Source organism: Bombina bombina, chromosome 3, assembly GCF_027579735.1.
Source record: "Bombina bombina isolate aBomBom1 chromosome 3, aBomBom1.pri, whole genome shotgun sequence".
Classification (NCBI taxonomy): Eukaryota; Metazoa; Chordata; class Amphibia; order Anura; family Bombinatoridae; genus Bombina; species Bombina bombina.
The window spans coordinates 669,472,332-669,486,176 of record NC_069501.1 but is presented as its reverse complement, the minus strand read 5'-3'; the positions used below and the strand labels follow the sequence as shown (position 1 = coordinate 669,486,176).

General features: G+C 41.0%; 1 protein-coding gene across 1 annotated transcript in view; it reads right to left on the bottom strand.

Annotated features, from left to right (window-relative positions):
• Positions 1 to 1,006: 1,006 nt before the first annotated feature.
• TMEM120A (transmembrane protein 120A) overlaps positions 1,007 to 13,845 on the bottom strand; it is a 101,672-nt gene continuing 88,833 nt past the window's right edge. The window contains exons 11-12 of the mRNA XM_053707419.1: positions 2,938 to 3,006; positions 1,007 to 1,722 (exon numbers count right to left, since the gene is read on the bottom strand). Of these exons, the coding sequence (XP_053563394.1) occupies positions 1,606 to 1,722; positions 2,938 to 3,006 (186 nt within the window). The 3' untranslated portion in view covers positions 1,007 to 1,605. The remainder of the gene's footprint in view (positions 1,723 to 2,937; positions 3,007 to 13,845) is intronic.

Sequence of the window (13,845 nt, the reverse complement as noted above, 5' to 3'; positions counted from 1 at the left end):
CCGATCAAGAACATGCATGTATATGCTCCATTAACAGCTGCATCCTTATCAGGAACAGAATAGAGGTTTCTAGGTGTGCAGTCTTTGTCTACAGATTTAACCAATTAGAAGTAGCTATACACATAATGTAGTAGAAGAAATTATTTATTTCAAGTAGTTAAAGGGACAGTACACTATACAACTGTCTTTCCCTTAATGTGTTTCCAATTACTTTTTTACCAGCTGCAGGGTATAAAATGTATGAGATTTGCTTTTTAAGGCTTATTTGTGTATATGAAATAGCTGATTTTGTGTTTTGAAGCCACAGCCTAATAAAATGGGTTGAGCTTATAGGTATAATCACATCTCATTACTTTATCACATTGTGTACATATACATGCTTCTTTATCTTATCTGTCCATAAACCAATCACCAATACTTGGAGAGAACAATGGAAAATTAACATTGCTTACCTTATGTCTTCTATTGCCCACTGGGAGTGTAATTTATTCTACTGGCTGTGTAAACACAGCTTGGCCTCAAGGCCAAAAACTTTCAGGATGGGTGGGGATACCACAGGCTAAATAAATTATTCAAATGCCAATATAAGGGTAATGGAAATACTTGTAAACAATTTAATACACTCCAGCAGGTAAAGTGGATCATTGGTAACAAATTAAAGGGGAAAACATTTTTGAGTAAACTGTCCCTTTAAGCTGTAACAGAATAGAGCATTTTACTAGAATGTCCCATTAGAAACAAGGATAAATGCAATTTTTTTCATGCAAGTCTTTTAGGCACAGTCAGATTTATTCTAAAGACCCATTTGGTATTCTAAAAGTACACAAAAATAATTTTCATTGTCTGGAGCATTTTGTTGAACTATGCTGCTTCCTTTCTGCAGATAAGATCCTTATTCATGTATAACGTGACTTGGAAAAATACCCACAGACAGCAATAAAAAGCATTATGCTTTGGGCAAGACTTAGCATTTCTAAAAATAATACAAATATATAAAAAAAGAAGAGACTTCTGGAATCGTTTTATTTGAACAATGGAGTATGGATTTATGGACGGCACAGATTCATGTAAAAGGTAAGTTGCTGGATGCTGTGAGAAACATCATGTGTCCCTCTCAGATATGTTGTGAATCCCTTTATTGGTAAACACAAAGGTGAGAAACAGAAATACACAGTCAATTTCTTGAATCTCAAGGATGAAATACTTTGTTCAGCACATTTATGTCTTCATATCATGATATGCACAAATCATGTCAGTTTGTAGGTGCTGCATAACATGGGACCAGATCACATGATCAGGTTAATAAAGGATGGCAGCTGAGAATACGTTTATACTGAAAGATACGTCACTGACAAAAACAACTAATCAATAAATTAAAGATCCAATTATACTTAACAATAACAAATTTAGCACAAGTTTCTTAGCATGGTCAGTTGCAGCTAAGGAGTGTTAAACTTTTTACTTTTCATGTTATAACATTGCCCCTTTCAGACATATAATGAGGCAACAGGGACCTTTTCTGCATTTGCCAATTGTGGTAGTTATGGTCGACTATGTAACAGTTTGATTACTGCTCATGAGTGGGACCAGTGTGCCAAAACAATTTCATTTATCTTTCTGGTCCTCATTTTGTTTTTGAAACTTCTTCTGGTGCACAACACGTAAAGTGGTGAAGAAATTCCCCAAAAAGTGGATAAGGAATGGGATTCCACACATGATCACCTGGAGGCAACAGCAAAGATGGATATTAAAGCAAAAATAAAGGGAACAGGGAAAAAAATGCAGATATTTTGCTGTAAGAAATGTATTAAGGGATAATCATTTCTGATAAAATGTGAATGCATTGGAAAGAAACATGAGTAAACAACATCATTGGATTATAAATCCCTAAATTCCAAACACAATTTTACAAACCAATGAGGAGGAAGAAAAAAGCAATACACAATGTTCAGTTGTTCAAGCAAGGGAGCAGCTAAACCTCAATGTAAGATTAAGGGCGGATGGAGCAATGATTGCAAGATCATGTCTGGGCAACGTTCCTGACAATAAAAAATGTATACTTAAAGGGACACTGAACCCAATTTTTTTCTTTCATGATTCAGATAGAGCATGCAATTTTAAGCAACTTTCTAATCTACTCCTATTATCAATTTTCCTTTGTTCTCTTTGTATCTTTATTTGAAAAAGCAGGGATGAGTGGTTAGGAGCCAACCCATTTTTGGTTCAGCACCCTGGATAGCGCTTGCTGATTGGTGGCTACATATAACCACCAATCAGCAAACACTACCCATGTGCTGAACCTAAAATGGGCTGGCTCCTAAGCTTACATTACTGCTTTTCAAATAAAGATACCAAGAGAATGAAGAAAAATTGATAATATAAGTAAATTAGAAAGTTGCTTAAAATTGCATGCTCTATCTGAATTATGAAAGAAAAATGTGGGTTTATTATCACTTTAAAACATGCTATTTTAAATGCATGACACAAGTATATGGGATTGTACTATTTTTTTAGATATGTAGTATTTAAGGGGATACTAAACCAAAAATGTTTCTTTCATGGTTCAGATAGAGCATGCAATTGTAAGAAACGTTCTAATTTACTCTTATGAACAATTTTTCTTCGTTCTCTTGCTATCTATTTGAAAAGCAGGAATGTAAAGCTTAGGAGCAGGACCATTTTTGGTTTAGCACCCTGGATAGGGCTTGCTTATTGGTGGCTACATTCAGATTTAGTATCCCTTTAAGATCTCAACTACTATAAGCATATGCCTTTGTAATTCCTATAGAAAAATAAATATAAAATAGCAAATAATAGGAAACTACATAAACATAACATAGTCGTCACATTAACACCTTTACAGGATACAAAGAAATGAATGATCTTCTGTGAATGGTCCTGTGCTAAGCAAGCCGTCTAATCATGTTAGTTACATACCTGCCATTCTTTGCACTGTGGATGTGTAGCTAGCTGAAAGAGGGTGCCTGCATTGTAAAGCTGCCAGAACTGAAAGATAAAACAGGGTAATCACTGAGACTTAGCAATTAGCATCTTTATTTTACAGGTGAACAACAAAGCCATCAAAATCATTTGGAATACCTCTGCAGTTTTATTAATTAGATTTCTAAAGAACAGCAAAAAAACAGAATTTATGCTTACCTGATAAATTACTTTCTCCAACGGTGTGTCCGGTCCACGGCGTCATCCATTACTTGTGGGAATATTCTCTTCCCCAACAGGAAATGGCAAAGAGCACAGCAAAAGCTGTCCATATAGCCCCTCCTCAGGCTCCGCCCCCCAGTCACTCGACCGACGGTTAGAGAAAAAAAGGAGAAACTATAGGGTGCTGTGGTGACTGTAGTGTATAGAGAAAGAAATTTTTCAAACCTGATTAAAAAACCAGGGCGGGCCGTGGACCGGACACACCGTTGGAGAAAGTAATTTATCAGGTAAGCATAAATTGTTTTCTCCAACATTGGTGTGTCCGGTCCACGGCGTCATCCATTACTTGTGGGAATCAATACCAAAGCTTTAGGACACGGATGAAGGGAGGGAGCAAATCAGGTTACCTAAACGGAAGCCACCACGGCTTGCAAAACCTTTCTCCCAAAAACAGCCTCCGAAGAAGCAAAAGTATCAAATTTGTAGAATTTGGCAAAAGTGTGCAGAGAAGACCAAGTCGCTGCCTTACATATCTGATCAACAGAAGCCTCGTTCTTGAAGGCCCATGTGGAAGCCACAGCCCTAGTGCAGTGAGCTGTGATTCGTTCAGGAGGCTGCCGTCCGGCAGTCTCATAAGCCAATCGGATAATGCTTTTCAGCCAGAAAGAAAGAGGTAGCAGTAGCTTTTTGTCCTCTCCTCTTACCAGAGTAAACGACAAACAAAGATGAGGTTTGTCTAAAATCCTTAGTTGCTTCTAAATAGAACTTTAAAGCACGAACTACATCTAAATTGTGCAACAAACGTTCCTTCTTTGAAACTGGATTCGGACACAGAGAAGGAACAACTATTTCCTGGTTAATATTCCTGTTGGAAACAACTATCGGAAGAAAACCAGGCTTAGTACGCAAAACGACCTTAACTGAATGGAACACCAGATAGGGTGGATTAGACTGCAAAGCAGATAATTCAGAAACTCTTCTAGCAGAAAAAATAGCAACCAAAAACAGAACTTTCCAAGATAGTAACTTGATATCTATGGAATGCAAAGGTTCAAACGGAACCCCTTGAAGAACTGAAAGAACTAAATTTAGACTCCAAGGAGGAGTCATGGGTCTGTAAACAGGCTTGATTCTTACCAAAGCCTGTACAAAAGCTTGTACATCTGGCACAGCTGCCAGTCGTTTGTGTAACAAGACAGATAAAGCAGAAATCTGTCCTTTTAGAGAACTCGCCGACAATCCCTTATCCAAACCTTCTTGGAGAAAGGAGAGGATCTTAGGAATTTTAATCTTACTCCAGGAGAATCCCTTGGATTCACACCAACAGATATATTTCTTCCATATTTTATGGTAAATCTTTCTAGTCACAGGTTTTCTGGCTTGGACCAGAGTATTTATCACTGAATTTGAAAACCCACGCTTGGATAAAATCAAGCGTTCAATTTCCAAGCAGTCAGCTGCAGAGAGGCTAGATTTGGATGTTCGAATGGACCTTGTACTAGAAGATCCTGTCTCAAAGGTAGCTTCCATGGTGGAGCCGATGACATATTCACCAGGTCTGCATACCAAGTCCTGCGTGGCCACGCAGGAGCTATGAGAATCACTGAGGCCTTCTCCTGTTTGATCCTGGCTACGAGCCTGGGAAGGAGAGGGAACGGTGGAAACACATAAGCTATGTTGAACGACCAAGGCGCCACTAATGCATCCACTAGAGTCGCCTTGGGATCCCTAGATCTGGACCCGTAGCAAGGAACCTTGAAGTTCTGACGAGACGCCATCAGATCCATGTCTGGAATGCCCCATAATTGAGTCAACTGGGCAAATACCTCCGGGTGGAGTTCCCACTCCCCCGGATGGAAAGTCTGACGACTCAGATAATCCGCCTCCCAGTTGTCTACCCCTGGGATGTGAATTGCAGATAGATGGCAGGAGTGATCCTCCGCCCATTTGATGATCTTGGATACCTCTCTCATCGCCAAGGAACTCTTTGTTCCTCCCTGATGGTTGATGTAAGCTACAGTCGTCATGTTGTCTGACTGGAATCTTATGAATCAGGCCTTCGCTAGTTGAGGCCAAGCCCGGAGAGCATTGAATATCGCTCTCAGTTCCAGGATGTTTATCGGGAGAAGAGACTCTTCCCGAGACCATAGACCCTGAGCTTTCAGGGAATCCCAGACCGCGCCCCAGCCTAATAGACTGGCGTCGGTCGTGACAATGACCCACTCTGGTCTGCGGAAACTCATTCCCTGAGACAGGTGATCCTGGGTCAACCACCAACGGAGTGAGTCTCTGGTCATCTGGTCTACTTGAATCTTTGGAGACAAGTCTGCATAGTCCCCATTCCACTGATTGAGCATGCACAGTTGTAATGGTCTTAGATGAATTCGAGCAAAAGGAACTATGTCCATTGCTGCAACCATCAACCCTACTACTTCCATGCACTGAGCTATGGAAGGCTGCAGAATAGAGTGAAGAACTTGACAAGCGTTTAGAAGCTTTGATTTTCTGACTTCTGTCAGGAAGATCTTCATTTCTAAAGAATCTATTATTGTTCCCAAAAAGGGAACTCTTGTCGACGGAGACAGGGAACTCTTTTCTACTTTCACCTTCCACCCGTGAGATCTGAGAAAGGCTAGAACAATGTCTGTATGAGCCTTTGCCTTGGAAAGAGACGACGCTTGAATTAGAATGTCGTCTAGATAAGGTGCCACTACAATGCCCCTCGGTCTTAGAACCGCCAGAAGGGACCCTAGCACCTTTGTGAAAATTCTGGGAGCAGTGGCTAAACCGAATGGAAGAGCCACGAACTGATAATGTTTGTCCAGAAAGGCGAACCTTAGGAACTAATGATGATCTTTGTGGATAGGAATATGTAGATATGCATCCTTTAAATCCACGGTAGTCATATATTGACCCTCCTGGATTGTAGGTAAAATTGTTCGAATGGTTTCCATTTTGAACGATGGAACTCTGAGAAATTTGTTTAGAATTTTTAAATCCAGAATTGGTCTGAAAGTTCCCTCTTTTTTGGGAACTACAAACAGGTTTGAGTAAAACCCCTGAGCTTGTTCCACAGCTGGAACTGAGTGTATCACTCCCATCTTTAACAGGTCTTCTACACAATGTAAGAATGCCTGTCTCTTTATTTGGTTTGAAGATAAGTGAGACATGTGGAACCTTCCCCTTGGGGGTAGTTCCTTGAATTCTAGAAGATAACCCTGAGAGACTATTTCTAGTGCCCAGGGATCCGGAACATCTCTTGCCCAAGCCTGAGCAAAGAGAGAGAGTCTGCCCCCTACTAGATCCGGTCCCGGATCGGGGGCTACCCCTTCATGCTGTCTTGGTAGCAGCAGCAGGCTTCTTGGCCTGTTTACCCTTGTTCCAGCCTTGCATTGGTTTCCAAGCTGGTTTAGTCTGGGAAGCGTTACCCTCTTGTCTAGAGGCTGCAGAGTTAGAAGCCGGTCCGTTCCTGAAATTGCGAAAGGAACGAAAATTGGACTTATTCTTAGCCTTGAAAGGCCTATCCTGTGGGAGGGCATGGCCCTTTCCCCCAGTGATGTCTGAAATAATTTCTTTCAATTCCGGCCCAAAAAGGGTCTTACCTTTGAAAGGGATATTAAGCAATTTTGTCTTGGAAGATACTTCCGCCGACCAAGACTTTAGCCAGAGCGCTCTGCGCGCCACAATTGCAAACCCTGAATTTTTCGCCGCTAATCTCGCTAATTGCAAAGCGGCATCTAAAATAAAGGAATTAGCTGTCCATGACTTCCTCATATGGAGTCTCCATGTTAAGCGACTTTTCTAGTTCATCGAACCAGAAACACGCCGCCGTAGTGACAGGAATAATGCACAAAATTGGTTGGAGGAGGTAACCTTGCTGCACAAAAATATTTTTAAGCAAACCCTCCAATTTTTTATCCATAGGTTCTTTGAAAGCACAATTGTCCTCAATGGGGATAGTCGTGCGCTTAGCTAGGGTAGAAACTGCCCCTTCAACCTTAGGGACTGTCTGCCATGTGTCCTTCCTTGGGTCGACCATGGGGAACAATTTCTTAAATATAGGAGACAAAGGGTATGCCTGGTCTCTCCCACTCCTTATTCACTATGTCCGCCACCCTTTTGGGATCGGGAAGGCATCAGGGTGCACCGGGACCTCTAAGAATTTGTCCATCTTGCACAATTTTTCTGGAATGACCAAAGAGTCACAATCATCCAGAGTAGATAGCACCTCCTTAAGTAATGCGCGGAGATGCTCTAACTTAAATTTAAATGTCACAATGTCAGGTTCTGCCTGTTGAGAAATTCTTCCTGAATCTGAAAGTTCTCCCTCCGACAAACCCTCCCTCACTGCCACTTCTGACTGGTGTGAGGGTATGACAGATAAAACTATCGTCAGCGCCTTCTTGCTCCACTGTATTTAAAACTGAGCAATCACGCTTTCTCTGAAATGCTGGCATTTTGGATAAAATATTAGCTATGGAATTATCCATTACTGCCGTTAATTGTTGCCTAGTAACAAGCATTGGCGCGCTAGATGTACTAGGGGTCGCCTGCGCGGGCATAACTGGTGTTGACACAGAAGGAGAGGATGATGAACTATCCCCACTACCTTCATTTGAGGAATCATCTTGGGCAACCTTATTAAATGTGACAGTACTGTCCTTACTTTGTCTGGACGCTATGGCACAATTATCACATACATTTGAAGGGGGGACCACCTTGGCCTCCATACATACAGAACATGTTCTATCTGAAGGTACAGACATGTTAGACAGGCTTAAACAGGCTAATAATGCAAAAAAAACGTTTTAAAACAAAACCGTTACTGTCTCTTTAAATGTTAAACAGAGCACACTTTATTTCTGAATGTGTGAAAAAGTATGAAAGAAATATCCGATCTTTACCAAATTTTCACCACAGTGTCTTAATGCCTTAGGTATTACACCCCAATTTTCCAGCTTTTAACCCCTTAAATGAGGAAACCGGAGCCTTTTAATCGAATAACAATTTTTAACCCCACTACAGTCCCAGCCACAGCGTTTGCTGCGACTTCACCTGTCCTTAGGAGTTATACGATACCAAATTAAGCCTTCCAGGAACGTTTTCAATGATCACCAGACCCTCTCACATGCAGCTGCATACACTGCATCCAAAAGAAACTGCGCAATTATGGCGCGAAAATGAGGCTCTGCCTACTATAGTGAAAGGGCCCTTCCTGACTGGAACGGTGTCTAAATAACTGCCTGGCGCCTAAAAACGTTCCCCCACAATAAAAGTTTTATAAATCACCTCTAGATTTCATAAAAAACATAAATAAAGCAATCGATTTAGCCCATAAGAGTGTCAACCAGTGTATAGCCCATAATAAGCCTTCATTCTGTTAAGAGTCTAAGAAAATGGCTTACCGATTCCCAAGAGGGAAAATGACAGTCTTCTAGCATTACACAGTCTTGTTAGAAAATGGACTAGTCATACCTTGAGCAGAAAAGTCTGCTAACTGTTCCCCCCAACTGAAGTTCTCTAGGCTCAACAGTCCTGCGTGGGGACAGCAATTGATTTTAGTTACTGCTGCTAAAATCATAAACCTCTTTTAAACAGAACTCTTCATCCCTTTCTGTTTTAGAGTAAATAGTACAAACCGGCACTATTTTAAAATAACAAACTCTTGATAGCAGAATAAAAAACTACAATTAAACACCACATACTCTTCACCATCTCGGTGGAGATGCTACTTGTTCAGAGCGGCAAAGAGAATGACTGGGGGGCGGAGCCTGAGGAGGGGCTATATGGACAGCTTTTGCTGTGCTCTTTGCCATTTCCTGTTGGGGAAGAGAATATTCCCACAAGTAATGGATGACGCCGTGGACCGGACACACCAATGTTGGAGAAAACACAGTTGGCCTAAATCATACTAATCTCTTTGCTTGATAATAACAAAAGACCAGATGCAATGAAGCCACAAGCAAGTAGACATACACAACATGATCATTTACATGTGTCTATTTATTAGTTTTTTGAGATGGTTTATATTTAGCTTCATGTTGGGACAGGATGATATGCATCTAATAGAGAAGCACTGGAGGGCTATCTGCATTCCCTAATGTTGAAAGTTCTAAAAGATAACTGCAATACAAAAACAAACTTCAAACATAGGGCTAGTTTTATTAAGGGCTAGGAGAATTCTCATTTGTATTTTCCTCCAAGTTCTCTGCAGCTGGCCCTTGGAAAGGCGCACTGGTGCATACAAATTTATAAAAAAATTGCACGTAATAATTTGCGCTGTTTGGAAAGCTATCTGGGGCGGATTATGATGAATTTCTCCAAAAAAAAGCAAGTTGTCCTGATTTATCATTTCAAACCCATGTTTTTTTATGTTGTCATTTTTGCCCTCTTCAAGTAATCTAATACATTTGTGTTTTTACATGGGGCAAATTTGCAGGTTCATTTTGGTGTGTTACTACAATAAATGTTTACTTTAATTTTGTTATAATAATGACCCTATATAACCGTAACATATTCAAATTGTTAATACAATTTACAATCTTTGTGGGGCAATTTTACACTCTGTAGTTGGCATATGTATCTAGTCAAAGATAGACCTGCTAGAATCTGAAAGTACGCCATCAGAAATAGATGTGAACATGACACAAGCTCAAAAACATAATCATTTCTAATGCTGTTCTCCACAGTACCTGTGGACAACTATATTGTGCGTATTTGTAGCAGAACTTTACGTTCTTCAAAGGTGCAAAAAAAATGATAAATTGGTAACTGGGTGTAATGCTAAGGAGACTCGAGGAAATGCGACTAAAACTAGCAAACTCTTTTTTAAACGCATCAGTGTGCCTTTGCAAATGCAGGCGCACTTTGCATTAATAAATCAGGGGATTCAGTTGTATTCGGATTTATGGGCGCAATTTTAGGAGAATTGCATTGATAAATCCTGCTCATAATAGGCTCCTTTATTCACTAACTGTAGAACAGCCTCTCCAGTCCCTTTAACATACCCTATTTAGTATAAATAAGCTTTCTCTATTTGTTTTAACTTAAAAAAATACAAAATTGAGAAGTAAAAAAATGTAAATAAAACAAAATGTATGCTTACCTGATAAATGTATTTCTTTCTCTTGTTAAGTGTAGTCAGTCCACAGGTCATCCATTACTTATGGAATATATCTCTTCCTAACAGGAAGCTGCAAGAGGATCACCCAGCAGAGCTGCTATATAGCTCCTCCCCTCACATGTCATATTCAGTCATTCTCTTGCAGCCTAACTAGATAGGTCGCTGTGAGAGGTCTGTGGTGTTTTTTAACTTAGTTTATTTCTACAATCAAAAGTTTTTTATTTTAAATGGCACCGGAGTGTGCTGTTTATTCTCAGGCAGCATTAGAAGAAGAATCTGCCTGCGTTTTCTATGATCTTAGCAGGCGTAACTAAGATCCACTGGCTGTTCTCATCTGAGGAGTGAGGTAACTTCAGAGAAGGGGAATAGCATGCAGGGCCCCCCTGCAAATGAGGTATGTGCAGTAATTATTTTTCTGAGGAATGGAATTGACTGAGAAAATACTGCTGATACCAATGTAAAGTAAGTTCAGCATTAAATGCAGTGATAGCGACTGGTATTAGGCTGATGAGTGTGTGTACACTGAATGTATTTTTCTAAGGAATGGAATTGACTCTGAAAATACTGTTAATACTGAAATAATGTATGAGCCTTAACTGCAGTAAAAGCGACTGGTAGCAGGCTTATTAATAACAATTCATAACTTTTCAAATGTATGTTTAAAACGTTTACTGGCATGTTAATCGTTTTTTGTGAGGTACTTGGTGATAAAACTTATTGGGGCATGATTTTTACCACATGGCCATCTTTGTTTTCTGCATAGAAACAGTTATCTGAGCTTCCCCACTGTTGTAATATGAGTGGGAGGGGCCTATTTTAGTGCTTTTTTGCGTAGTAAAAATTCAGTCACAATCTGTCTACTTCATCCTCCATGATCCAGATCGTCTCTAGAGAGCTCAGGGGTCTTCAAAATTCATTTTGAGGGAGGTAATCAGTCACAGCAGACCTGTGACAGTGTGTTTTGACTGTGAGAAAAACGTTAATTATTAAATTGTTAATCCGTTTTTGGGTATTAAGGGGTTAATCATCCATTTGCTGGTGGGTGCAATCCTTTGCTAACTTAATACATTTACTGTGAAAAATTGGTTGCTATAACTATTTTGGTTCATTGTTATTTCAACTGTGACAGCTTTTTGTGCTTCTTAAAAGGCACAGTAGCGTTTTTTATATTGCTTGTAAATTTATTTAGAAAAGTATTTCCAAGCTTGCTAGTCTCATTGCTAGTCTGTTTAAACATGTCTGACACAGATGAATCTCTTTGTTCACTATGTTTAAAGGCCAATGTGGAGCCCAATAGAAATTTATGTACTAATTGCATTGATGCTACTTTAAATAAAAGTCAATCTTTACATGTAAAGAAATTATCACCAGACAACGAGGGGGAAGTTATGCCGACTAACTCTCCTCACGTGTCAGTACCTTCGCCTCCCGCTCAGGAGGTGCGTGATTTTGTGGCGCCAAGTACATCAGGGAGGCCCTTACAAATCACTTTGCAAGACATGGCTACTGTTATGACAGAAGTATTATCTAAATTGCCAGAATTAAGAGGCAAGCGCGATAGCTCTGGGTTAAGGACAGAGCGCGCGGATGAGGTGAGAGCCATGTCAGATACTGCGTCACAGTTTGCAGAACGTGAAGACTGAGAGCTTCATTCTGTGGGTGACGGATCTGATCCAGGGAGACTGGATTCAGAGATTTCTAATTTTAAATTTAAGCTTGAGAACCTCCGCATATTGCTAGGGGAGGTATTAGCGGCTCTGAATGATTGTAACACGGTTGCAATTCCAGAAAAATTATGTAGGTTGGATAGATACTATGCGGTACCGGTGTGTACTGACGTGTTTCCTATACCTAAAAGGCTTACAGAGATTATTAGCAAGGAGTGGGATAGACCTGGTGTGCCCTTTTCCCCTCCTCCCATATTTAGGAAAATGTTTCCTATAGACGCCACCACACGAGACTTATGGCAGACGGTCCCTAAGGTGGAGGGAGCAGTTTCTACTTTAGCTAAGCGTACCACTATCCCGGTGGAGGACAGTTGTGCCTTTTCAGATCCAATGGATAAGAAATTAGAGGGTTACCTTAAGAAAATGTTTGTTCAACAAGGTTTTATCTTACAGCCCCTTGCATGCATTGCGCCTGTCACTGCTGCGGCGGCATTCTGGTTTGAGTCTCTGGAAGAGGCCATTCGCACAGCTCCATTGGATGAAATTATGAACAAGCTTAAAGCACTTAAGCTAGCTAACGCATTTGTTTCTGATGCCGTCGTACATTTAACCAAACTTACGGCTAAGAACTCCGGATTCGCCATCCAAGCACGCAGAGCGCTATGGCTTAAATCCTGGTCAGCTGACGTGACTTCTAAATCTAAATTGCTTAATATTCCTTTCAAAGGGCAGACCTTATTCGGGCCCGGCTTGAAAGAAATTATAGCTGACATTACGGGAGGTAAGGGCCATGCTCTACCTCAGGACAGGGCCAAATCAAAGGCCAAACAGTCTAATTTTCGTGCCTTTCGTAACTTCAAGGCTGGAGCAGCATCAACTTCCTCTGCTACAAAACAGGAAGGAGCTGTTGCTCGTTACAGGCAGGGCTGAAAAGTTAACCAGTCCTGGAACAAGGGCAAGCAGGCCAAGAAACCTGCTGCTGCCCCCAAGACAGCATGAAGAGAGGGCCCCCTATCCGGAAACGGATCTAGTGGGGGGCAGACTTTCTCTCTTCGCCCAGGCTTTGGCAAGAGATGTCCAGGATCCCTGGGCGTTGGAGATCATATCTCAGGGATATCTCCTGGACTTCAAAACTTCTCCTCCACGAGGGAGATTTCATCTTTCAAGGTTATCAGCAAACCAAATAAAGAAAGAGGCGTTTCTACGCTGTGTACAAGACCTTTTACTAATGGGGGTGATCCACCCAGTTCCGCGGACGGAACACGGGCAGGGATTCTATTCAAATCTATTTGTGGTTCCCAAGAAAGAGGGAACCTTCAGACCAATCTTGGACTTAAAAATCCTAAACAAATTTCTAAGAGTTCCATCATTCAAAATGGAAACTATTCGAACCATCCTTCCCATGATCCAAGAGGGTCAGTACATGACCACAGTGGATTTAAAGGATGCCTACCTTCACATACCGATTCACAAGGATCATTATCGGTACCTAAGATTTGCTTTCCTAGACAGGCATTACCAGTTTGTAGCTCTTCCCTTCGGATTAGCTACGGCTCCAAGAATCTTTACAAAAGTTCTGGGCTCACTTCTGGCGGTACTAAGACCGCGAGGCATAGCGGTGACTCCGTACCTAGACGACATTCTGATACAAGCGTCAAGTTTTCAAACTGCCAAGTCTCATACGGAGATAGTTCTGGCATTTCTGAGGTCGCATGGGTGGAAGGTGAACGTGGAAAAGAGTTCTCTATTACCACTTACAAGAGTTCCCTTTCTAGGGACTCTTATAGATTCTGTAGAGATGAAAATTTACCTGACAGAGGCCAGGTTATCAAAACTTCTAAATGCTTGCCGTATCCTTCATTCCATTCCACACCCGTCAGTAGCTCAGTGCAT